We start from the raw sequence: 27,675 nt of genomic DNA on the forward strand, positions 1-27,675 counted from the left end.
TTACCAGTGATCAACGTCAGCGTCATCGAACTGCCCAGCTTCCACTGGTGTGGTGTCCACCTCCATTCCATCTGCAAGAGAGATTACAATGAGGACCACTGGAGTTGTGCAGAAACTGTACCACGATAGTCAGAAATAACTCTACAGCTATAAAAGTAGAAAATGCTGGGAACACTCAGCAGGCCAGGCGCCATCTGTGGAGAGGGATGTCTCAGGAAGGTGGCGTCCATCATCAGGGACCCCCGCCATCCGGGACATGCCCCCTTCTCGACGCTGCCACCGAGCAGGAGGTACAGGAGCCTGAAGTCCCACACCTCAAGGTTCGACAACAGCTTCTTCCCCACTGCCATCAGGTTTTTGAAAGATGTTAACACTACCTCATACTATCTTTCCTCTCTCTCTCTCTCTCTCAATCTTGCACTTGTCATTATGTTTATTTTGTTTATTTAGCACACGTGCAAGTTATGTATAATTCATGTTAATTATTGCTGTGACCTTGCACCTTATTGCACTTTCTCTATAGCTGTGACACTTTACTCTGTACTGTTATTGTTTTTACCTGTACTACATCAATGCACTCTGTACTAACCCAATGTAACTGCACTGTGTAATGAATTGACCTGTACGATCGGTTTGTAAGACAAGATTTTCACTGTACCTCAGTACAAGTGACAATAATAAACCAATACCAATAGCTTATATTGTCCTTGACTTTATAGTGTACTGCGTTGCTGCTACAAAAGGCTAATTTTCATTGTATTTACATGCCTATGACAACAATAAACCTGAACTAGAAACAGAGTTAGTTTCAGGTCAGAGACCCTTTGTTAGCAGTTCAAACCTCCCCTCTGTGCTCAACAGTTACTGGTTAGGGTTACTCTGAAGGCACCTCCCAAACCTGCAGTCTCTACTGTCAAGGGCAGCAGGCGCACCGAAAGGCTCGAGGAGCTGCACGGCTTCTCTCTGCTACTATCCTCCCTCACCACTAGGAATGGTGCACTGCGGCTGCAGTGTGGGCCACCTACAAAATGCACCGCAGTTACTTGCCTAGGCTACTCCAACAGCACCCCTCCAGCTAAAAATGATGGCGTTTACTGGTGACCACCACCACCTTCAGCTGCCTTAAGTGGCACACCATCCTGACATTCTCTACATCTTCATTCCTTCAACGTCACTTGGTACAAATTCCAAAACCCTTCCCAACACCACGGTGGGAGTGTCGGAAATAAAGGTCAGAAGATGCTGGAAACACCCAGCAGGTTAGGCAGCCTCCGTAGAGAGAGGGAGAAACAAAGTTAACATTTCAGTTCTGACGTAGAATCAACAGCCCAAAACATGAACTGTTTCTCCCTCCGCAGATGCTGCCTGACCTGCTGAGGGTTTCCAGCATTTTTAGCATCTGTAGTTTATATTTTCCTTCTCATTACAAGGGAAGTATTCCTGCTGGGAATCATCGGAGTGAAGGGGCAGATCGAAGCAACATGCACTGATGGTAGTGAGTGGGGTCACTATCAGATGGCCCTTGGGCGGTGTGGAACTTGTAGAGCGTCGTTGGACCTCCACTCAGGCTGGGGTTTTCCATCATCACTTTGTTAAACTGGTCAGGTAAGTCACAGGGATAATGCCAGCTACTGAGTGTTCATTCACCTTCAGTAACATTACCCCATGAAGTCTGCACAGACACACAAGTCATTAAGCACACACCAGCTGTGCTAGCCGTTAACAACTGTCAAGTTACATCATAAAGTCAAAGGAGAAAGGCTTTTACACCAGTTTGGTTCTAAGTTAACCATGGAGTGGAGTGCCTTAGTGATGAGGAGAGACTAAATGCTGGGTTTGGTTTCCTTGGAGCGAAGAAGGCTGAGTGAGGGGGCTGGATGCTCGCAAACTTCTCCTCATAGCGCATGTGTCTATAACCAGAGGGCACAGGTTTAAGGAAAGGACAAGAGGTTTAGAGGGGATATAAGAATTTTTTTCACCCAGAAAGTGGTTGGAGTGCACCTCAAGCACTTGAATCACCAAGGCACAGAACACTACGGGACGTGTTTGTAAATGGAATTAGTATAGACAGAGTTTTCCAACACGAAAATGACCGTGATGCCTAATCCCATTTCCCCACATTAAGCAGGCACACCTCTAACCTTTCCTATCGAGGCACCTGCCCAAATGCTTTTTAAATGCCATAATTATATCTGCCTCATCACCTCCCCTGAACAGATCTCCTTTAAATTTCTCCCCTCTCAGCTTAAACTTCTGCTCTCTACTTTTAGACTCCCCAACCCCAGCAAAAAGACAATCTACCCTATTTATGCCCCTGGTAATTTTATAAGCCTCGATAAGGTCACCCCTCAGCCTCCAATGTTTCAGGGAGAATAAGCCCAGCCTATCCAATGTCTCCTTATAACCACAGCCCTCCATTCCAGGCGACATCCTGGTGAATCTCTTCTGCATCCTCTCTATTGCTGCCACATCCTTCCTGTAGTGTGGTGACCAGAACTGTCCATGATAGATAGGTATTTGACAGTTGGCATGAATGGGGTGGTCTGAAGGGTTTGTTTCAATGCTGCACGTCTCTAGAACCCCCTTCTACTATGAAAATTACAGCCAGGCCACTTGGACTGAAATCAGGTATTGCTTGTTCACTTATAAGATTTCTTTGTTAGTCACATGTAGATCGAACCACACAGTGAAACGCATATTTTGCATACAGTGCTCTGGGGTCAGCCCGCAAATGTCGCCACTCTTCCGGCGCCAACACAGCATGCCCACAGCTCCTAATGTGTAGGTCTTTGGAATGTGGGAGGAAACCGGAGCACCTGTAAGAAACCCACGCAGACACGGGGAGAACGTACAAGCTCCTTACAGACAGCGGCCGGAATTGAATCTGCGTTGCTGGCACTGTAATAGCGTTACACAAACCGCTACACTACCGTGACTGGAGTCTATGGGAACTTTCAAAACTGATTTTTGTAGTTGAAGGTCTCAAAGGACATGGAAAGATGAGTACATTAAACTGGTTTAAAGATTTACTATATCCTAACCAAAAGGCAGATCAGGCTCGAGGGTCTGAACGGCCTACTCCTGTTCTGAATAAGCAGTAGGTGCGGAAATGCAATCACTTCCCTTGGGAACTCTCCTCACCATGAGTTCTAGGCAGAGATCCTAGCCAAGTACACGTGTACACAGGCACAATGAAAAACTTACTTGCAGCAGCATCACAGGCACACAGCATCAGATAAGCACCATTCACAAGAAAAACATAAGTTATACAAGAATTGTACAAGAATACATTTAGAACCAAAAAATAAACAAAGTTCATTGTAGTGCAAAGTGGTCAAAGTGAGTGCTGCTATAACGAGGTAGTGATTAGGGTTGTGCAGGTTGGTTCAAGAACGGAATGGTTAAAGGGAAGGAGCTGTTCCTGAACCTGGTGGTGTGGGACTTCAGGCTTCTGTACCTCCTGCCCGACAGTAACTGTGAGAAGATGGCATGGCCTGGGTTGAATGCATTCAGACCATCTTGGTAGCTGGACTCACCAACTCACGATGAACAACTTTTAGAGACACTAAAGACCATAGATGCTGGAATCTGGAGCAACACACAATCTGCTGGAGGAGCTCAGCGAGTTGAGCAGCAGCTGTGCGTGGGGGGGGGGGGGGGCGAAGGAGCTGTCGATGTTTTGGGTGGAAACCCTGCATCAGGAGTGCCAGTCCTGATGCAGAGTTTCGATTCGAATATCCACAGGGAAAGGACACAGTTTGGGATATTGCATGGGTCACATGTACTTGCTATAGTGCTATCTCCAACAGGCAGCAAGACCAATGGACAGGCAGCATACACAAGAGCAGCTTGCTGCAATTTAACCACCATTACATCCTGTTCAACAGCTTCATGGCGGATCAAGCAAGGAAAGAAACTATGCAATAAGATGTCAATGCAACAGCAGGACATTTTCGCCTTAATCCCTTCTTCCAAGCCAAGCACATTCCTACGAAGGGGAAAGGAAGGACGTCCAAGGTTGGAGCTGTCTGGATAACTTAAGGAACATGAAGAGGAGGCTTATGAGAAATGCTGGCATTTTAGTCAAAAATCAAGTGGCAACTGCAAAGGAGAACAAAAATAACAGGAATTGCGGAATAGGGAACAAATGAGATGAGTTTAACAGGTACTATTAACGATAACACTCAAGTATGTTATAAACAAAGAGCAGTCAAAAGGAAGGCAAGGCTGATTAAGTGGCAAACAGGAGGTGGCCTTGCAGAGGCACAGAACACAGATGAGGTGCTAAATGAGTATTTTGCAGACTGTGCATTTCGTTTCTTGCTCTGTCATTCAAAATGGTACCAACCTAACAATAAGGGAGCACGGAGAAGTCAGATAGGTTACATGTAAAGAGCACACTTAAACATTTAGGACTCAAAGTTGGAAATGTGCTGGCGAAGACAAGTTATATTCTAGGCTGTCAAAGGATGGAAAAGATCACTTTGGCCACAATACTTCCATGCTGATGCAAGGTCTCAACCCGAAACATGGACAATTCCTTCCCGGATATTCTCTCTACTTCTCCCTCCCATCGGGCAGAAGATACAAAAGCCTAAAAGCACGTACCACCAGGCTCAAGGGCAGCTCCTATCCCACTGTTATAAGACTATTGAATGGCGTCCTAGTACGATAAGATGGACTCTTGACCTCACAATCTACCTCATTATGACCTGACACCTTACTGTCTGCCTGCACTGCACTTTCTCTGTAACTGTAACACTTTACTCTGCATTCTGTTATTGCTTTTCCCTTGTTCTACCTCAATGCAGTGTTGTGACAAAATGATCTGTATGGAAGGCATGCAAAACAAAGTTTTTCTCTGTACCTCAGTACATGTGACAATAATAAACCAATTTACCCCCGACAGCTGCTGCTCGACCCACTGAGTTCCTCCAGCAGTTTGCTTTTTACTTCTATGCTGCCAACATCTGAGGTGCAACCAGAGGACTAGAGAGTGATAAATATTACATCTATGCTCAATAAAGATCGGACAGCCTAACTGGGAAATGTTCACAAAAACTCCAAGCAAGTTTGTCACCGGAAGAACACTCGTTTGAACAGTGACAGACCAACATGATCAACAGATAAATGGAGGGAGGGATTGGTGTTTGTTGTATATGGATTCTCAGTAGGCCTTGGGTGAAGTGCCAAATGACACTGAAGGCTGCATAATTAAACTGACAGCGTCAGCATGGATACAGAGATCGCAGAGACAGAAAGCACAGTGTAATGGTGAATGTTGCTTTTGAGACTGCAGTTTAGAGCAGCTTCCTGCAAAGGTTACTATGAGAGGCTCTGACCTTTGTGATTTATTATACTGTATGACACAGAAACACACCATTAAAGCTCTATTCAACCCATCTACATCTATCAGTTTAACCCATTACTCCGTTCTCGCTTGTCTGACCTCCCTTTAAACATATCCACACCAACCAATCCCTAGAGAAGCAAGATCCACCTCCTCACTGCTCTTTTGGTAAAGAGGTTTCTTCTGTCGGATTTCCTTCCCTGTCGCCACCTTACGTTGACAGCCTTTGGTTCTGCTCTGCCCCACACACAGAAACATTGTCTTTGCATCCACTCCATCAGAACCTTCCATAATTTTAATCAATATTAGGTTATCCCTCAGCTTTCCCTTTCAGGAGACCCAGATCAGTTCGTTCTTTCATGACGTGTAGAGTCAGAGTCATACAGCAAAGAAACAGGCCCTTCAGACCAACTGGTCCATGCCGACCAAGATTCCCATCTAAGCTAGTCCCATTTGCCTGGGTTTGGCCCATATCCCTCGAAACCTTTCCTATCCACGTACCCGTCCAAGTGTCTTTTAAATATTGTTAATATACTTCCTCTGGCAGTTCATTCCACATACGCACTACGCTCTGCATTAAAAAAGTTGCCCTTCAAGCTCCTATTAAATCTTTTTGCTCTCACCTTAAATCTATGCCCGTTAGTTTTTGATTCCTCAACCTTGGGGAAAAAGACTGAGTACATTCACTCTACCTTTTCCCCTCATGATTTTATACACCTCTACAAGATCATCCCTCAGTCTCCTACGCTCCAAGGAATAAAGTGCTAGCCTGCCCAACCTCTCCCTACAACTCAGTCCCTCGAGTCCTGCAAAATCCTCGTAAATCTCCTCTGCACTTGTGAAAGTCGACCCACGCTCTGCCATAAATCAGACAACAGCAGAACTAGAGAACTTACGATTAATGCTTTATTAGTTTAACGCTAGCGGGAGTGAGGGATACAGAGAAAGTATTAGACTCACTCAAAGATGCCCTGGTTAGTGTGTACTTTTATACTCACTTCATGAGAAACCTTCATGGGAAGTTGCACTTTCTATGGCAATTGCTAAGAGCAATCTTTAGCAAAACAAGATTTCTCACCCACACCTGGCCTTACTTCCAGCCATAACTATAATCACCCCATGGCTGAGGTGATTTCATACCATGGGAAGGATAGCTGACAATGAGGAGAATAGCTGCATATCGTTAACCCTTACATTGCCAGTCATTAACCCTTGCATTCCCAGTTATCTTTTACACACTCTTTCTAGTTTAATAACATTTTTCCTATAACAGGGTGACCAAAACTGAACACAATACCTCAAGTGCAGCATTATGTCACAGCTTCTAGTCTTACTCTAATGACCTGGATGTTGGCACTGGGGGATAATTACACCAACTTGTCTTTTTCAAGTATCTGAATGCATCCATTTCTAGGTTTGTTTTTTTTAAAACTTGCACCACTTATTTTCTCTCACCTTACTTCCTTTCCAAAATGCATCACTTTGCATTTCTCTAGATCCATCTATTTTATAAATTCTCCACAATGCACAATGTCCTCGGAGGAGCAATGCATAAATACAGCTGTCTCCTTCACTGACACCCAGGGCCAGTAACCAGCTGCATCTGGCTTGGCTCACGTGTGATTGCAGACTCCTGAGGTGATGACTCTGTGCTACCCTCAGAGATGGGCCAGCGAGGCGCTCAAAATCACTACATTAAAGGTCGCCCCATTACAGGAAGGATGTGGAGGCTTTGGAGAGGGTGCAGAAGAAGTTCACCGGGATGCTGCCTGAACTAGAGGGCATGAGCTAGAAAGAGAGGTTGGATAAACTTGGGTTGTTTTCTCTGCTGTTGGCTCATGCCCTCTAGTTCAGGCAGCATCCCGGTGAACCTTTAATGTAGTGATTTTGAGAGACACAGATGGAGTGGACAGTTAGTATCTTTCTCCCAGGGTCAAAATGTCTAATACCAGAAGACATATATTTAAGGTGAGAAGGGGAAAGTTCAAAGGAGATGTATGGATCAAGTTTTTTTTACACAGAGAGTGGTGGGTGCTTGGAATGTGCTGCCAGGAGTGGTGGTGGAGGTAAATATGATAGAAGCGCTTAAGAGGCTCTTAGATAGGCACATGAATGTGCAGAGAATGGAGGGATGTGGACATTGTGTAGGCAGAAGAGATTAGTTGGGTGTTTAATGAGTTCGGCACAACATTCTGGGCTGAAGGGCCTGCTCCTGTGCTGTACTGTTCTATGTACATACCATCCTCCCTCACTACTGAATTGTATCTCCAAGCTTTGATCTCGTATGTGAACAAGGAAATGACGGCTCTTCCCACCCATTGACAGTAGAGTTTACTTCACCTTCATTGTCTGCAGCTGAGTCGTCTGTCCGCACACCAGCCATGTGAAAGGCCTGTTGGCTGACTGACTGAGCCAGCATGCCCTCCAGTCTCTGCAGAGTCGCCTGCCCCTCTGGGTTCAAGTGAGAGAAGGCTTCGTCGTACGTGCAGAATGTGGGAATGTCGCCCTGGCCTCGCTCTGTTGGGGGATGAAGGCAGAATTGGGCGATTAGGTTTCAAACAGCAAGAGGCTTGATTAGAAGCATTGCAGCACCACTACTGAACAGTCCACAAGCACTGAATGGCCTCCAGAACTACACACAAACTGCTGGTGGGACTCAGCGGGTCAGGCAGCATCTATGGAGAGAAGTGGGCAGTCAACGTTTTGGGTTTAGACCCTTAATCTGGAGCTACAGATTTCAGCACCCGCAAACTTGTGTGCTACAACTAAATGAACTTACGCAAACAGAAACAACTCTCTCAGAAACCTACCACCTCTTGGATGAGGGGGTAGAAGGGTGGGTTGGCAAGTCTGCAGACGACACAAAGGTTGGTGGTGTTGTGGATAGTGTGGAGGACTGTCGAAGATTGCAGAGGGATATTGATAGGATGAAGAGCTGGGCTGAGAAGTGGCAAATGGAGTTCAATCTGGAGAAGTGTGAGGTGGTACACTTTGGAAGGACAAACTCCAAGGCGGAGTACAAAGTTAATGGCAGGATTCTGGGTAGTGTGGAGGAGCTGAGGGATCTGGGGGTTCATATCCACAGATCACTGAAAGTTGCCTCACAGGTGGATAGGGTAGCTAAGAAAGCCTATGGGATGTTAGCTTTCATAAGTCATGGGATCAAGTTTAAGAGCCGCAAGGTAATGATGCAGCTCTACAAAACTCTGGTCAGACCACACACAGTACTGTGTCCAGTTCTGGTCACCTCATTATAGGAAGGATGTGGAGGCGTTGGAAAGGGTGCAGAGGAGATTTACCAGAATGCTGCCTGGTTTGGAGAGTATGGATTATGAGGAGAGACTAAGGGAGCTAGGGCTTTTTTCTTTGGAGAGGAGGAGGATGAGGGGAGACATGATAGAGGTATATAAAATATTAAGAGGAGACAGCCAGCGCCTCTTTCCCAGGGCACCAATGCTCAATACAAGAGGGCATGGCTTTAAAGTAATGGGTGGGAAGTTCAAGGGAGATATCAGAGGGAGGTTTTTTTGCCCAGAGAGTGGTTGGGGCATGGAATGCGCTGCCTGGGGGGGTGGTGGATGCAGGTACATTGGTTACATTCAAGAGTTTGCTAGATAAGCATATGGAAGAATTTAAAATAGAGGGATATGTGGGAGGAAGGGGTTAGATAGTCTTAGGTGAAGTTTAAAGGTCGGCACAACATGGTGGCCTGAAGGGCCTGTATTGTGCTGTACTGTTCTATGGTTTTATGGTTCCAGACAGAACGACTTGGGAAACCCACACAGCCACTTTGTTTGTCCAGCGTACGGAGTACAACCTGGCTCCAGGGGCAACACCTTCCAACTCCAGTCCAGAGTGCACAAAACCACTGCTGGTCTCTGTTTAAACAATAGGTTGTGACAGAGGACGGCAGTGAAGCCACTGAGTTCTCTCTCTCTAAGCTCATTAACTCTGTGATTGATTTCTTGTTCTAAGCTCGGTATAATTAGTTAAAAGATATTCAGCTTATCATTTCGTACTGTGATCATACCAGTTCTGTGGAGCACTTCCCCCACAATCCTGAAAATAATCCTTTCCCAAATATATACCGAATTCACTTCTGAAAATTTTGGATTTCTTTCCACCTATCAGTCAATGAATTCTGGATCAGAACTTGGTCCAGAATAAAGGGGCTGCCCATTTAGTAGTGAGATGAGGCAAATATTTTTCCTCTGAGTCATGAATCTTTGGAGACTCTTAGAACATAGAACATTATAGCCCAGTACAGGCCCTTCGGCCCACGATGCTGTGCCGACATTTTATCCTGCTCTAATGTCTATCTTACCCCTCCCACATAGCCCTCCACTTTTCTATCATTCATGTGGCTATCTAAGAGTCTCTTAAATGTCCCTAATGTATCTGCCCCCACAACCACCCAAATAATCTCTTCTGCCTACACAATGTCCATATCCCTCCATTCTCTGCACACTCATGGCTCTTCCTCTGACTATTTGTCAGGCAGAAGTAGATTGATTCTTGATAAGCAAAGGCGTCAAAGGATAAGATATCTTTATTAGTCACATGTACATTGAAACACACAGTAAAATGCATCTTTTGCGTAGAGTGTTCTGGGGGCAGCCCGCAAGTGTTGCCACGCTTCCGGTGCCAACATAGCACGCCCACAACTTCCTAACCCGTACGTCTTTGGAATGTGGAGGAAACCGGAACACCCGGGAGGAAACCCACGCAGACACGGGGAGAATGTACAAACTCCTTACAGACAGCGGCCGGAATTGAACCCGGATCGCTGGCGCTGTAATAGCATTACGTTAACCGCTACACTGAAAGGGGGCAGGCAGAGTTGAGGCTACAATCACATCAACCACGATGCCATTGAATGGCAGAGAAGGCTTGAATGGCCAAATGGCTTATTCCTGTTAATTTAAATGTTTGCACGTTCAAACAAATCCTCACCTCTCCAACTTGTTTTACCAATGATCTGTGAAATCACAGGAGATAAAATAGGACATTTAAATACCTCTCTGAAATACTACCAATAGGCTGCATAATTGGCTCAAGTGTCAGAATAAAAGTCCTGAAGATTTCCAGAGTACAGAGTTGGAATTTTTGCTTAGCCACTGCCATCTGGTGGTTGAAATCAAAACATGCACAATCCAATTAACATGAAAAATCACTGAAGCATTGTGTGTCACATTAGCATTGTAACTTGGGAAATGTGCAGAAGTAAGCCATCCTGCCCCTGCTCCCCCGTTTATTAAGATTGTGGTGTAGGTTTATACAGAGCAGCACAACATTGTGGGCTGAAAGGCCCGTACTGTGCTGTACTGTTCTATGATCCCAGCACCACTTTTCTGCACTGATCTCACAGCCCTGGATTCCCTCATTATCCAAAAATCTATTTCGCTCTTGAATATACTCAGTGACTGAAACATCCCTCTCAGATGGCAAATTCTAAACATTCATTACCGCAGCGTGAAGAAATTTACCCCAATCTCTGTCAACTCTGTCCACACTTCTCGCTGCCTCAGTAAAGCAGCCAACATAATCAAAGACCCCACCCACCCCAGACATTCCCTCTTCTCCCCCCTTGCATCGGGCAGAAGATACAAAAGCCTGAAAGCACATACCACCAGGCTCAAGGACAGCTTCTATCCCACTGTTAGAAGACTCTCGAATGAACCTCTTGTATAATATGGTGGACTCTTGACCTCATAATCTACCTCGTCATGCCCTTTGCACCTTATTGTCTGCCTGCACTGCACTTTCTCTGTAACCGTAACACTATATTCTGCATTCTGACAGAGTTGGAAGGAGCACCTTTAGGTCTATAACCTTTAACCAAGAAAATGAGATATATCTGCATTTTTGCCCAAATAATGGTGAAACAAAAAAATCTACTTAACAAGGGTTTACTCACCGTGAGCCTCCACATCATACTCCTCTCCCTCTTCGTCATCCTCCTCGAAGTCGTTCTCCGAGTCAGTGTCATCTGGGTCTGGATGCAGTGCCTGGCAGTCGCACATTGCTGTGAACATCTGCTCCACTGTAAAGGAACATCTAAATTAACTAACTAAAAAAGCTCCATTCACCACCTTCTATTCCTCCTGGGTCCACCAATCACCTCAGGCTCCTCTTTCACCACTCCCTCCTCTTTATGCTGGCCATCTCCCCCTCTCAGTCCTGCTGCAGGGTTTCAACCCAAAATGTCAACAATTCTCCCCCCGCCACACCCCCCCCCCCCCGATGCTGCTCGACCCACTGAGTTTCTCCAACAGATCGTTTGTTGCAACCGTCGCTAAGTGCTTTACCGCCAACGAACTGTTTCTGAAGTATAAAGTGGTAAGTGCAGCAGCCAGTTTACACATTTCCTCATGATACATCTCACGTCTGTGGTTAGGGAATTAAGCAGAGAAGTGGTTGCCTTTTGTTCCTGCTGCTTTTGGGGAGGACAGTGCCTCTGTAAATCTATGAAAAAATTCAGGTTTGCTCTGCAATCAGCCCCTTAACAGTGAAAACAATGAACCCGCTGGAGTTCTGCACTTATCTGTACTGTGTAGTGGGTGAAAGCTCCAGGGGTAGCTGTGTGAGAACGTCAATTCATGACCTGGCTAAACAGTTATTGGCACTGGTCAGCAAACACAGCAATGATAGGCAAATGGAGTTTGGACATGGCCAGAGGAGTTTTGGATGACCCTTTGGAATTGGAATAGGTTTATTATTGTCACTGTGCCAAGATACAGTGAAAAACTTTTGTTTGTGTGCCATCCAGACAGATCATGTCGTACACAAGTACATTGAGGTCGTGAAAAGAAAATTAGAATTCAGAATACAGTGTCACAGCTATAAAGAAAGTGCAGTGCAGGTAGACAAATAAAGCCCAAGGGCCATGACGAGGTAGATTGAGAGATCAAGAATTCATCTCTTAGCATACGAGAGGCCCGCTCAAGAGTTTGATAACAGTGGGATAGAAGCTGTCCTTGAGCCTGGTGGTACATGCTCTTAAGCTTTTGTATCTTCTGCCCGATGGGAGGGGGGAGAAGAGAGAATGACTGAGGTGGAAGGGCTCTTTGATTATGTTACCTGCTTTCCTGAGGCAGCGGGAAGTGTAGACGGATTCAATGAAGGGGAAGCTGGTTTGTGTGATGGACTGGGCTGTGTTCACAACTCTGATTTCTTGCTGTTTCGAGGATCTGCCCACTTTGTAGGACCCTGCCATTGCCACCTTATTACACTGCAATGTACCATATGTGCTGTATTACGGGGAGGGGCGGAGTGGGAGCAAGAGCAAAGGAGAAAAAGAAAGCGACCACCAACCTCCTTTTGAGAACAGGAGGCTCATGCCCAATGTCAGGTGGCGTGCGAAGGAAAGTTACAGACACTGGGAGCTCTTATAAAGACGTGAGGAACTGATGTTTAGGCAGGGGAGAACAATGATAATTAGAATGGTAGGGCAGAACAGTTGGTTCAAACTGGCAGCAGGAACGTCAGACAAAACACGAGCAATTCTCCAGAGAGGAGAATGAATGTACAGGGGATGGAGTTACGGATGGAATATTGCGCAGACCTTGGTACTCACATGCCGTTTTGTCCACCGCACAAACCGGACCTCTGTGATCGGGTCGGCTTCATCATCGTCCTCTGCCTCCTCACCCTCAGATGCTTTCTCTTCCATATTGCTTCTTTACACTCCCCTGTCATGTGCAGAGATTGCTTTTACTTCAAACCGATCACTTAAATTAACTCTACCCTTCATCCTCCACAGTGTTCCCTCACACTCTACAATTCTCCTGGATATACTTCCAGCACTTTGTACTTAAAGCCAACAGTATTCTTCCTTTCCATCCCCGGTTATATGCGATAACAACAAGATGATGAATAGTGGCATGGCAAACTACATCAGAGACACCAGAGCTCTGAGCTTCCTTGCCCACGTGTCGTCTCAAACTCTACCGGAAATTTAAATCCCCAAGAACTTCCACAAGCTCAGAATGCCCTCAACTTTGGAAATGCGGTTAGTATTGCGAAAGAAGCTTGCATAAATATCAATGTGATAAACTTTAAACACCGTCAAACAGTGAAGCACCATCCTCCACTGCAGTCTTGAGACCACAGATTTTCTTTCTGCAGAATGGAGCAAACTCAGAACCTTCTGATGTGGAGGCAGAGGTGCTGCCCGGAGCTCCTGTGGATGTGTAATGGTCTCGCACTATTACCGTTCCAACCAATGGTTTACCATCAGTGGTTGTCGAGATCACCGAGTCGCCGAAGTTCCTAGATGAAGGCTCAGGACATGACAACTGAGGAGAAGTACTACTGAGTTGTCCAGGCTTCCCACAAGTGGGAACAAGGGACATGTTTTTGGGCACTGGTGTACAAAGTGAGATGGCTTTACTTCTCTGAAAGGTGCCCAAGTGCGTCAGGTCACCAGGGAAAAGACGATCAGGTTAAGCTGTCCTATTCTTATAGTCCAACCATCACTGTCAAGCTCTGTGAGGAAGACAACCACTGGGCTAAGGTGTCAGAGTGCCAATAAAACACATGGAGAAAAAACTCCATAGTCAGCGCTTTCAAGCGTACAGGAGAGGAGAGATAAAGCAGGAGACCTGCTCCCCGCCAGCACCTCTATAAAAAGACAGGAAAGGCATACACTCACCACCCAGCTTGGCATTCACCATCACATACAGGTGCTCCTGTGGATAAACGGTCACGTCTCGGGACACAGCGTGCAAACTGATGGTCGGATATTCCAAGGAGAATCCCATGCCGGATCCATCAAACCAAGACAGTTGGCTGGAAAGCAAAAATGATGCAAATGTGAATTAATAAAACGCGTGCAAACAATTCTTTAAAAAAAATCCTAAATAAGCTGCCCGCTGCCTCTGAAATTATCAGTCAGTCAGGCACCAGGAAGCACCCAAAAGCCACTGCTGTGCAAATCAAGCCCCCACAAAACTCTAACCAGTGTTTTGGGAATCACATTCTGAATCCCAATTATTCATTTCCCTTTAGAGTCATAGTCACACAGCATGGAAACAGGCCCTTTGGCCCATCTGGTCCATGCTGACCAAGATTCCCATCTAAGCCAGTCCCATTTGCCTGTGTTTGGCCCATATCCTCTATACAGCTTTCCTATCCATGTACCTGTCCAAGTGTCTTTTAAATGTTGTTGTTGTACCTGCCTCAACAACTTCTTCTGGCAGCTTGTTCCAGAAACGCACCATCCTCTGCCTGAAGAAAATTGCTTCTCAGTAATAATATTCTATAATAATCAAGTCTTTCTTAGAGGGTCAAGGAACAAGGTGTGATATGGTACACTTGCTCAACATTGCAAAAATATGCAAGGTTGGCAGAGAACCCACCATTACTGGTCTCTTTCTTAGAACCAACAGATTCAAGTCTGCAGGTTTCTCTCTCTCCTTACCCCCTGCCGTTAGTTATCTCAGGAAGGATTTGGCTAAGGCATCCATGTTTCAGGCTTCAGAGACAACAACTTCTGTTTATATAGCAGCTCTAACATTGCAAAAACGTCACCCAAGAGCCATTTATGGGAACATTCAGAAAGATGCTCAGAATCTTAACTCAGAGGCAGGTTTTAAGCAGCACCTGGACAGAGCAGCACAAAGGCAGCGAGGTTGGAGGAGGCGATACCAGAGCTTGGGACCCAAAGGACATCGGGGATGTGATGACGTTGTTCCTGGGGTGTTGGGGATGTGTCAGTTAGGGGAGAGCACGGATATAGAGGGGAGACACGAGACTGCAGATGCTGGAATCTGGAACAACCAATCTGCTGGGTTGAGCAACATCTGTGCATCACTCCTGATGCAGCGTTCCGACCCGAAATGTCGACAGTTCCTTTCCCAAACAGAAGCTTCTCAACCTGCTGAGATTGTTTGTTGCTCTGGGCTACAGAAGGATTTGAACACAAGGATGAGGATGTTAAAATGAAAGCCCCAATAACCTATGTAAGTACAGGAGACACAGGAGGGATAGATAAATAAGACAATGCACAACCATGATAAGATTAACTTAGATCAAAACAACTCGAGATGCCATTTGGCTGGAGAGTCAACAGATACTCTTTTATTAGTTCAAAACCCACCCATTCATCCGTTTAAAATGGTCTTTTATAAAAATCACCATCCTTGTGTGCTAAGGCAGAGATCACATCTGACGTCAACTTGTGTAAATTGAACTTAAATATACACCTTGCCATATCTGATATATCATTCATACTTTTAGAGCAGAACGGACAATGTGACAATGCAAAGTGCTGGAGATGTGAAAAAATCAAGTTACAGCCATGCTCCAAATCAGTGACCTTGGATGCCACAGTATAAACCACAGGAAAATAACAAGTAGTCTTGCTCAGGTAGCAAAAATGTCTCCTGCAATGAAAGGTTTCTTCCCTCATGAAGACTTGTTACAACACCATCTATCCTAAACTTCTTTCTATAAACGCTTTGCAACCATCACTGTTGTACCTCCTCACAATTTACTTTTGAAGTTTAACTAGTTTGGCACAACATCATGGGCTGAAGGGCCTGTTCCTGTGCTGTTCAATGTTCTATGTAACCCAAGCTGTAAACTACAGTCATTATTATTTGACACCAAGTCTCTCCTCCCCTCCACCCCGACCCCCTTTCAAACTGGCTGTGTGTGTCATGCCTGTCACTGTGTATTACATACAGTACTCATGTTCCTGCTGTGAGGCCAGTATTGGCACAGATTCAGTTTCAGTCCATTAAATAACAACTATCAAATCATTATTTATTCATTTTCTCCACGATCTGCCTGGCCTCCTGAATTCCTCCGGCATCATAGTGTTTTTTATCTAGATTCCAGCATCTCAGTCCTTTGTTTCTCTCTCATTTATTAATTTGTGCCTGGAATAAGCTGCCTAGTGTGGTGGTGGAGGCAGATACAATAATGGTGTTTTAGAGGCTCGTAGAGAATGGAGGGATCTGGACCATGTGCAGGCAGAAGGGATTAGGCATCATTAGCTTAATTAGTTCGGCAAAACATTGTGGGCTGAAGGGCCTGTCCCTGTGCTGGACTGTTCTTTGTTTAATACATAAGGGCCCGTCTGACCCACGGACCTCCAGCAGCAACACAAGACCTCATTAACTGTCATAAACCTCTCCTACATGAGCGACTTTACACTTGAATGAATCACCAGCAGTAAAGTGATAAGCCCGACAATGCACCTGTACATCAAAGAGAATTTCTTCAAACTGAACTGCCTGACCCCCATCATTTGTTCAGGAGGTAACCACATACATCTTTATGAAGCATACCCCTGAAATGCTCACTCAGCTCTCTCTCCACAGATGCTGTCTGACATGTTGATTATTTCCAGCAATACATTTTATTTCAGATTTGGAAGCAACCTGCAGTTTTTGCTTAGGGGCTGTTTACGCACCCTGTTTAAAACCAGCTCCGCTTCCCGACCCACTCAATCGTTGCTAGCATTAGATAGCCACAACTAGAATCAGCTGTATAAGGTTAACATACAACGCATACCCAAAAAGCAAAAGAATTTTGTCAATATAAAGAAAGTGGCGTGACAAGTGGTATTATCCTGGAGCTCAGATGGCATGGAAGTGCTTTATTATATACCAGGCACATTCCACACTTCAGGGGTATGCTGGAGCTGTCAAGGGCAAAGTATCAGGGGCACTTAATACTAGGAACCGGCCATCTTGCATTGACCTCTGTCTGCTTTCAAAGACCAGCGAGAATTCTGGATTGCTGATCTCCACTGATCGTGCACTGACGTTAAATAAGGTTGACAGACAAGCTGGCAAAGTTGCAAACTGCTTACTGCACAATCCCTTGGCGTTCAATACCAAGCCAGGCGCATTGAGGCACAATGGGTACTAACTCAATTATTGAATTGATTTTAATGCAGGGTTATACAACTCTGGGATGATCTCATATCCAACTAGAACTCGATGTCGATACTGGCATTAACACCCATCCCCGTGACGAATGAAATCACCAGAGCAATGATAACATCTGAAGAAGCAACCCTCAGTTTAAAAGTAAAGTTGGCATTCCCAGGACACCACTGTTGCCACAGAAAAGATGGAGAATTATTCCCACACAGGTTGGGATCAAAGCCAAAGTTTGAAGTAAGGCTAGGCCAAAGAAAGAAAATCAACAAATGTGATGAAAATGTAAGCTGAATTTAATGAAACAACTAGTATGTATTCAGTAGGAGGCAGCTGACAGTCAGAGGACTGGTGGAACAGCTTGTTTTCCAAATTAACTAGTACACAGAAGCTTTGATTAATAATTTCCCCCGCAACAAACAATCTGCTGGAGGAACTCAGCGGGTTGAGCAGCATCTGTGGGAGGCAAGGAATTGTCAACGTTCTGGGTCTAAAGCCCTGCGTCAGGACACAGGATTAGGCATCTGTCCTGATGCGGGGTTTTGACCCGAAATGTCGACAGTTCCTTCCCTCCCACAGATGCTGCTCGACCAGCCGAGTTCCTCCAGCAGATCGTTTGTTGCTTTCAGATTCTAGCAGCTGCAGTCTCTCATGACCCCAATAATTTCCCCGCTTGTTGTGGTGAGCTAAAATTTAGCAAATGACTAGAGTAAAAAAGCTAGTATTAATTATAAGTTTACCATCTGACTGCTCGTTGAAACGATCCAGCAAGCCACAGGCAATGAATGGAACCACCAGAGATGCTCGCATCCATGACTAGTTAATGGAGATGGAAATGTCTGCTTCTAGTTGTTTTTCTAAAGTGGGGGAGGTTACCCAACCCTGATTCATTCACAAGCCAGACAAGGAACAGCAGAGTGGGCAGAAGGCACCCTGCTGTGCCGGATTCCGAATTCAATCCTGATTTCCTTCAAAGCAGCTGATCGTTGCCAGGATGGTAGCACATATATATAAAAAAATGTGAACCTTTGAATTTGAGGATTCCTGCTCACCATTCAGTCCGAAGTTGGATAAATGTTTGGGCAGAATGAGATTGTGAGGAATAGTTCAATTCCCACTGCCTGCACGTGTGTAAACGAGCACCTTCTGGGGACAACCTAGTAGTCAGAAACTTTTTTTAAAATGGCAGTGAGCTTAACTGGCAAAGCATTTATTGCCCGTTTCTGATAACCCACAATATGTACGGACAAAAAAAAACTACGAAGGAGGGCTGCAAGAGAACCACAGAGCCCAGAAATCTGAACTGCAGATCTGCAATATTTTTTAAAAAACGTTTTGTTCACGGGAAGCAGACATCGCTGACAACGTCTGTGTTTATTGTCCATCCCCAACTGTACCTGAACTGAGGAGTCATTTAAGAGAGTCAGTCCTCTCTCTTCTTACCTTTGACCCCTCCCTGATGGTTCTGGCTCTCACCCTCCTCCCCCCGCACCTGCCTATCTCTAACCTGCATCTACTTATCAACCACCCTGGGGAGAATGAAATGGGACTGGTGGTGCTGTTGACAATGAGGAGGATAGTCATAAACCACAGGACATTGATCAGCAGACGGTACACTGACTGATAAGTGTCAACGTGAGGCACTTTAGGGAGAGACGGTCAGAGACTTTTTCCCAGGGTGACAATGGCTAACACGAGGGGACATAATTTTAAGGTGATTGAGGAAGGTATAAGGGGGATGTCAGGGGTAAGTTTTTTTTTTACACAGAGAGTGGTGGGTGCGTGGAACGCACTGCCGGCAGAAGTTGTGGGGCAGATACATTAGGGACATTGAAGCGGCTGTTAGACGGACACATGAATGATAGAAAAATAGGGGGCTCTGTGGGAGGGAAGGGTAGGTAGATCTTAAGAGCAGGATAAAATGGTGGCACAACATTGTGGGCCAAAGGGCCTGTACTGTGCTGTAATGTTCTACGTTCTAAGTGTCTAAAGTAACAAAGCATAGGTTTAGAGTAAGGGGTCAGAGGTTTAAGCAGGGACCTTAGGAAGAACTTTGTCAGCCAGGTGGTTGGGATCTGGACGCACTGCCCTTGTAAGTGGTGGAAGGGAGGCACTCTCACATTTAAGTGTCTGGACGAGCCCTTGGAACACAAATGCATAGCAGGCTGCAGACCAAGTGCTGTTAAAGAGAAATAGCATAGCTCGTTACTTGATCAGCACGACATGATGGGCCAAAGGACTTGTTTCTGTGACGTACGACTATGGTTAGTGTCAGTTCCATCACGGCACTGCCCACCCCACCATCGAGGACATCTTCCAGAAGCAGTACCTCAAGAAGGCGGCATCCATCATTAAGGACCCCCGCCATCTGGGACATGCCCTCTTCTCATTACTAACCATCGGGGAGGAGGTACAGGAGCCTGAAGACCCACCTCAACGTTTCAAGGAACAGCTTCTTCCCCCCCGCCATCAGATTTCTGAAATTCCATGGACCATGAACACTACCCTCGTTATTCCCTTTTTTTTGCACTATTATTTTTGTAATTTATAGTAATGTTATGAGTTTGCACTGTCCTGCTACTGCAGAACAATAAATTTTCACGTCATATAAGTCAGTGATGATAAAACCTGATTCTGACATGGGGTACTATAGTTGGCACAGCATCAGTGTTTTGGTTCTCCATGACTCTACAAGTCAGGACCTGTTGTGGCTCGGGTTAGGCAGACAGGGTCTAAAACAAACTCTGTCGTACAACACTGAGGTACTTATAGCTGGTACGTGAAAGTGAACACTCCCCCCTGCACCTGCTCGTGTGCCACCGTTCTGATGTGCAGCAGGAAAGATCACCCTTAATCTCATCTCCGTCTGCTCATCATCAGTTTGTGACCCAACTTGCCCTTTCTGAATGAAAACTCACTATCACAGTTTTCAAATCATAATTGTCCCCCAACGTCTCCGAGCATTGATGAATTGGGAGACTTACGAGCCTAGTAAGCCAGGGTTAGGTAGCCTAGTAATTTCTAGGGTAGAGACATGCTCGGCACAGCTTTGTGGGCCGAAGGGCCTGAATTGTGCTGTAATTGTTCTATGTTCTAATTTTCTTTTACACAGAGAGTGGTGGGTGCCTGGAACACACTGCCAGTGGTGGAAGCAGATACGATAGCAATGTTTAAGAGGTACATAGACAGGCACATGAACAGGCAGTGAATAGAGGAATACAGACCAGAATAAGACCATTGATGGTCTTATACATTACAATAAAATGGACTCTTGACCTCACAATCTACCTCATTGACCTTGCACCTTGTCTACCTGCACTGCACTTTCTCTGTAACACTTTACTCTGCATTCTATTTTTTTTACTTTGTACTACCCCAATGCACTGTGTAATGATTGACCTGTATGATCGGTATGCAAGACAAGTTCTTCACTGTACTTCGGTACAAGTGACAATAATAAACCATTCCAATTGCAGGCAGAGGGATTAGTTGGCATCATGGTCAGCACAGACATCATGGGCCGAAGGGGCCTGTTCCTGTGCTGTACTGTTGTATTTCCCTGTTGTCCTGGCCGAGGTTATCCCTTAACTGCCGTCATGGAAAACATTATCTTGACAGTGCCTGTGTGGGATCTTGCTGTGTTCAAATCGTAAGTTTCACCTCCTTCAGTGCAACAGCAGCTTCACTGGCTGCAAACATCATTTCCCCACCTAAGCCACGGAAGAAAGGCAGCATGCAAATCCAAGTCTGCTTCTTTCTTTAACCGATCCAGACTGGACAGAATTCCAGGGAGGTTCATTTCGGGAGTTACACCAGCTCCGGGCTGCCCAGCAGAATGGGAATCCAACCTTTAAAGGGAACAATCGCCCATTTTCCCTTTGCACATCAGAGCTATTGTTAACAAACTGTGCAGTCAGCGCAGATCCCAGGAGCATGGCACTAACCTGCTCCCCCCACCGTCTCACTGTGAGAAACTGCCCTCTGGCATCAAGCTGCCGGAAACATTATGCAAAGCAAAGCATACGCTGAGGGCAGGGATAATATGCAAGTGGTATCACAGAACAGGGAGTGTTCAGAAATGACTCGGGATAGCTTGCACTGAACCAACCCTGGCCCAGCAATGTTTTTTTATTTTATTAATCCACTTTTCAGGGTGTGACCTTTGTTGTCAAGGCCAGCATTTTGTTGCCCAGCTCTAACTGCCCCTCAGAAGGCAGTGAACCAACTCAGAGATGCAGCACAGAAACAAGCCATTTCACCCACTGAGTCCGTGCCAACCATCATCACCCATTTGCAGGCTCCCCCTGCGAAATGAGTTAGAACATAGAACAGTACAGCACAATACAGGCCCTTCGGCCCACAATGTTGTGCTGACCTTTAAACCTCGCCTAAGACTATCTATCCCTTCCTCCCACATATCCCTCTATTTTAAATTCCTCCATATGCTTATCCAGTAATCTCTTGAACTTGACCATGTACCTGCCTCCACCACTGCCCCAAGCAGCGCATTCCATGCCCCAACCACTCTCTGGGTAAAAAACTTCCCTCTGATATCTCCCTTGAACTTCCCAACCATTACTTTAAGGCCATGCCCTCTTGTATTGAGCATTGGTGCCGGGGAAAGAGGCGCTGGCTGTCCACTCTATCTGTTCCTCTTATATCTTGTACACCTCTATCGATGTCTCCTCTCATCCTCCTTCTCTCCAGAGTACAGCCCTAGCTCCCTTAGTCTCTTCTCATAATGTAGACTTTCTAAACCAGGCAGCATCCTGGTAATCTCCTCTGCACCCTTTCCAACGCCTCCACATCCTTCCTATAAAGAGTTGTTTCATTTTTACCAGATGTCCAGAAGTTGATTTTGTCTGTAAGTCGGAAAATGCACAAAAATCACTCACTATGGTAACCATTCCTCCAGTGTTGAGATGAATGGCATCAAAAGCACATAAGACTGATCAGGAACAATGACTAAAAGTGGAGAGAGTAAACTAGATCTGCTGTTCATAGAAATGACGTATGTACATAGAACATAGAAAACCTACAGCACTATACAGGCCCTTTGGCCCACAAAGTTGTGCCGAACATGTCCTTACCTTAGAAATTACTAGGCTTAACCCAAAGCCCTTTATTTTTCTAAGCTCCATATACCTATCCAAAAGTCTCTGAAAGGACCCTATCATATCCCGCCTCCACCACCGTTGCCGGCAGCCCATTCCACGCACTCACCACTCCCTGAGTAAAAAACTTACCCCTGACATCTCCTCTATACCTACTCCCCAGCACCTTAAACCTGTGTCCTCTTGTGGCAACCATTTCAGCCCTGGGAAAAAGCCTCTGACTATCCACACGATCAATGCCTCTTGTCAATGTTATACACCTCTATCAGGTCATCATACATCAGACTTTTGAATTTAATAATATTATGGGAGCTTGTTCATACGTACAGGTGTCCATGAGTCAGGACACACGACATTAATCCTACATTTTATTCTCAACAATTTCCCCCCGATCTTATCGCTCACTCGTACACACTAAGGGAAATTTACAGCAGCCAAGTACCCTACCAACCCTTGTCTTTGGGATGTGGGAGGAAACCGGAGATCTGGAGGAAACCCACAGAGTCACAAGGAGAATCAGAATCAGCTTTGTTATCACTGTCTTATATGACGTGAAATTTGTTGTTTGGCGGCAGCAGTACAGTGCAAGAGACGTAAAATTACATAAGTTACAAATAAATACTGCAAAAGAAAGTAATAAATAGGAGTGTTCATGGATCATTTGGAAATCTGATGGCGGAGGGGAAGAAGCTGTTCCTGAATTGTTAAGTGTGGGTCTTCAGGCTCCTGTACAAACTCCACATGGACAGCACCCGAGGTCAGGATTGAACCCAAGTCTCTGCACTGTGAGGCAGCAAGCTCTGCCAGCTGTGCCTCCTTGAACCACTGCAGAGGCCTTCTGAGAAGGTATTTGGAAGCAGGTATGACAGTGGTTTTTAGAGGCTGTTGGAAATGACAGAGGGAACATGTAGGGAGCGGAGGGCTATGGATCATATCCAGGCAGAAGAGATTTAGGTTTAGTTCAGCAGCATGTTCGTCACAGATATCATGGCTGAAGGGTCTGTTCCTGTGCAGTACTGTTCTGTGTATTCCAAGTGCTGTTGGGGAAAGAGTTCCAGGATTCGGATGCGCCAACAAAAAAAGAATGCTGATAATTTTCCAAAGGCAGGAAAGAGGAGACTCCGCAGGTGGCAGTACTTGGATGGTCCTGCCACTCTTCCCTTCCTGGTGGCAGCAGTTACACAGTAGCCCAGGCAAGTAACTGCAGTGCATTTTTGCAGCTACTTTAAGCTGGTGATGGAAGGGATTAATGTTTAGGGTGCTGGACCAGATGCCAATGATGTGGACCACATCATCCTGGACAGTGTCGAGCTTCCCGATTGTTGAAGTTGCACTCATCCAGGGAAGTGGAGAGTATTCCCTCACACTCCTGACATATGCCTTGTAAAATGGTAGAAAGGCTTTGAGATATCAGGAGATGAGCTACTCTCTGTGGAACAGCCTGTTGGTACAGCCACCGTTTTAAATGCTACAGGTCTGGGTGAACTTCCTGCTGGGGCAGCTGCAGGTCCTCCCCAGGTTAAGGAACACCTGACTTACGTACAACCTGTACATATGAACAAGCGTCTGGGAAACTTTGGGGGTGGGGGGGGGGGGGGGATGGATGTGTCAGATGCTGTGGAGTCGTAGGCATCTTCTACCGCATGGGAACTCTGTCCATGGCCACATTTCCAACTTGCGAACTGTCTGGGTTACGAACAGTTCTCAGGAACGGAGCCCTGCTGTAACCTGGGGACGACGTATATTCCTATGGAAGAAAGTGCCTGATCCCGAAACAATTAAGGGAGAAAATCAGTCGATCACCTGTGGCATTATACACGGAGGGCACTGATTTCAGCACACTCATACTGAATCTGGCAGGCACGGTAGTGTAGTGGTTAGCGTAACACTATTACAGCGCCAGCGACCCGGGTTCAATTCTGGCCGCTGTCTGTAAGGAGTTTGTACATTCTCCCCGTGTCTGCGTGGGTTTCCTCCGGGTGCTCCGGTTTCCTCCTACATTCCAAAGACGTACAGGTTAGGAAGCTGTGGGCATGCTATGTTGGTGTTGGAAGCGTGGCGACACTTGCGGGCTGACCCCAGAACACTCTACACAAAAAGATGCATTTCACTGTGTGTTTCGATGTACACATGACTAATAAAGATATCGATCTATCTATCTGCCCTGATTTTGAAGCCATATTTTTGTACTGAAACTATTTGTGGTTAAATTGTAAAACAGAAAAGCAGAACAGAATAATACTGGGGCTAAAAAGACTAATTTCTAAGAATAAAAGACTACAAAGATCAAAGAGCCTTTTCTTTGAATATGAGAAGATTAGACATGAACCAGTTAAGGCATGCACGATGAATGACACAGAGGGAAGTAGGTGGTGGCTCTGTGGAGCAGCTAGTCTGAAGGTGGTTAGTCTTAAATTACAGGATCAAATTAACATCAAGACACAAAGGATGTGGCTACCTCTCCAATTCACAAGTGGTTGAAGAGATTGGGGGCCAATTAAGATTTGAAAACCAGGATGGTGAGATTTTCATTCCGTAAAAGCAAGAAGGGTCACAGGATGATGGTGAGCACAGACAAGAGATTCAACGGACAATATAGGGAAAATCAGATTGTGACACGGATTAGCCAAAATCTAACTTAATGGTTTCAGCAGACATCAAGGCCAATTCCAGTCTCTATTTTAGTTCCTAGGTACTGATTAGTTACATTTAGTTTAATCACAGACAACATTCAAAGGGCTGACAAGCTGACTCCCTATTTACGAGAACTGGCTGGAAGACAAGAGAATCTTCCTGTATACTCAATGAGTTAAAATGGTTTGAACACGAGGTTCGAACTCAAGCTGTTGGAAAGAGTTATAAGTTTAGGCCGACAAAATTATGAACAAGGACACAACAATATGACATGGAAAGTGACACAATTCATAAAAACCTTGAAAGCAGTTGGGTTGAACAACGTTAAAGAACACTTCGTTAGGCGGAGGGAAGGAACGAGAATGGATACATTCATGTCCCCCGAGCATTGTTGCCCAGCAACACTGTCACACCCCTCCCTCCTCCCACTCGTGCCCCTCCTCTCCATGTACCTGCCCTCCCTCACATTCCCGTCTCTCTGCCCGTTGTGACAGAATTAATGCTTCAGTCCGACCACCCCTCCCATACTCCCTCATTACCTGCACCCCCCCACCGTCCCCTCCCCTCTCCCACCTTCCCCTCCTCTTCCCCGCCTCTCCTCCTCCTCCCCCCTTCCCCCTCCTTCTCCCCCTCTCCACCCCATCTCCTTCTCCCCCTCCTCCCACCTGTTCCCCTGCTCCCCCCTCCGCTTGCCCCCTCCCCCTCTCCCCTCCCCACCCCTCCTCTCCCCCTCCCCCTCTCCTCCCTGCCACTCCCCCATCTCCCTCCCCTCCTCTCCTCCCACCTGTTCCCCTCCGCCTGCCCCCCTCCCCTCCCACTCTCCCTCTCCCCACCCCTCCTCTCCCCCCTCCCCTACACCTCCTCTCCCCCTCCTCCCCTACACCTCCTCTCCCCCTCCTTCCCACACCTCCTCTCCCCCTCCTCCCCACACCTCCCCCTCCCCTACACCTCCTCTCCCCCTCCCCTCCCACCTCTCCCCCTCCCCTCCCCCCCACCTCTCCCTCTCCCCTCACCCTCCCCCCACCTCTCCCTCCCCCCTCCCCTCACCCTCCCCCCACCTCTCCCCCCACCCCTCCTCTCCCCCCTCCCCCTCTCCTCCCCGCCACTCCCCCATCTCCCTCCCCCTCCTCTCCTCCCACCTGTTCCCCTCCGCCTGCCCCCTCCCCTCCCGCTCCCCTCCCACTCTCCCTCTCCCACCCCTTCCTCTCCTCCCCTACACCTCCTCTCCCCCTCCTCCCCCACACCTCCTCTCCCCCTCCTCCCCCACACCTCCTCTCCCCTCCTCCCCCACACCTCCCCCTCCCCTACACCTCCTCTCCCCCTCCCCTCCCCCCACCTCTCCCCCTCCCCTCCCCCCCACCTCTCCCCCCTCCCCTCCCCCACCTCTCCCCCACCCCTCCCTCCCCCACCCTCTCCCCTCCCCTCACCCTCCCCCACCTCTCCCTCCCCCACCCCTCCCTCCCCACCTCTCCCCCACCCCTCCCTCCCCCCACCTCTCCCCCCCTCCCTCCCCCCCACCTCTCCCCCTCCCCTCCCTCCCCCCCACCTCTCCCCCTCCCCTCCCCCCCTCCCCTACCTCTCCCCCTCCCCTCCCCCATCCCCCTCCCTCCCCTCCCCCACCTCTCCCCCTCCCCCCATCCCCCACCTCTCCCCCTCCCCCACCTCTCCCCCTCCCCCCATCCCCCACCTCTCCCCTCCCCTCCCCCCATCCCCCACCTCTCCCCTCCCCCTCCCTCCCCTCCCCCTCCCTCCCCCACCTCCCCCCTCCCTCCCCCACCTCCCTCCCCCCACCTCTCCCCCCCCTCCCTCCCTCCCTCCCCCTCCCTCCCCCTCCCTCCCTCCCCCCCTCTCCCTCCCTCCCTCCCCCCCTCTCCCTCCCCCACCTCTCCCTCCCTCCCTCCCTCTCTCCCTCCCCCCCCTCTCCCCCTCCCCCACCTCTCCCCCCTCCCCCCATCCCCCACCTCTCCCCTCCCCTCCCCCCATCCCCCACCTCTCCCCTCCCCCTCCCTCCCTCCCCCTCCCTCCCCCCACCTCCCTCCCCCACCTCTCCCCCCCCTCCCTCCCTCCCTCCCCCCTCCCTCCCCCTCCCTCCCTCCCCCTCCCTCCCCCCTCCCTCCCCCCCTCTCCCTCCCCCACCTCTCCCTCCCTCCCTCTCTCCCTCCCCCACCTCTCCCCCCCCCCACCTCTCCCCCCCTCTCCCCCTCCCCTCCCCCCCTCCCCCCCCCTCTCCCCCCCCCCCCCCACCTCTCGGCGATGTACAGGGTGCCGGTGCCCAGCCCCTTGCCGTCCAGAACCGCCGCGATCTCGGGCTGCTGCAGCCGGACCCCCTCTGCCGGGGGCGGGAAACACCTCAGGAACACCATGGTGGTACCGGGTGCCGGAGCCGATCCCCCGCAGGCCCAGCCCTCGGACCGCCGCTCCCGCTCCCCCCTCACCCCTCACCGCGCCATGCGGTGCCGCCTCCCGGCGGCCAGCGCCGCCGCCCGCCGCCCACAGCGCCGCCCGCGGCCGGGAGGTGCCACAACACCCGGCCTCCCACTACAGCGCCGCCGCGTCCGGGAGGTGTCACAACTGACTCAACAGTGCCACCAGAGGGTGGGAGATGTCATTGCCGCTTGGCGGTGACACCTGCATCTGGCATCCGCAGCGCTGCTAGCGGCCGGGAGGTGTCAGTACAGGAGAGACA

The 27,675-nt window shown here is 47.9% G+C and overlaps 1 protein-coding gene across 1 annotated transcript; it reads right to left on the reverse strand.

The window, feature by feature from the left end:
• Positions 1-27,473, reverse strand: clns1a (chloride channel, nucleotide-sensitive, 1A). Its single transcript, XM_052026671.1, is given in 7 exon segments — positions 1-71; positions 7,691-7,867; positions 11,268-11,393; positions 12,927-12,944; positions 12,947-13,029; positions 13,994-14,140; positions 27,234-27,473. Coding segments are annotated over 7 exon segments (741 nt in total). The 5' UTR covers positions 27,353-27,473.
• Positions 27,474-27,675: the final 202 nt, after the last annotated feature.

This window comes from Pristis pectinata, chromosome 11 (genome assembly GCF_009764475.1).
Source record: "Pristis pectinata isolate sPriPec2 chromosome 11, sPriPec2.1.pri, whole genome shotgun sequence".
Lineage (NCBI taxonomy): Eukaryota > Metazoa > Chordata > Chondrichthyes > Rhinopristiformes > Pristidae > Pristis > Pristis pectinata.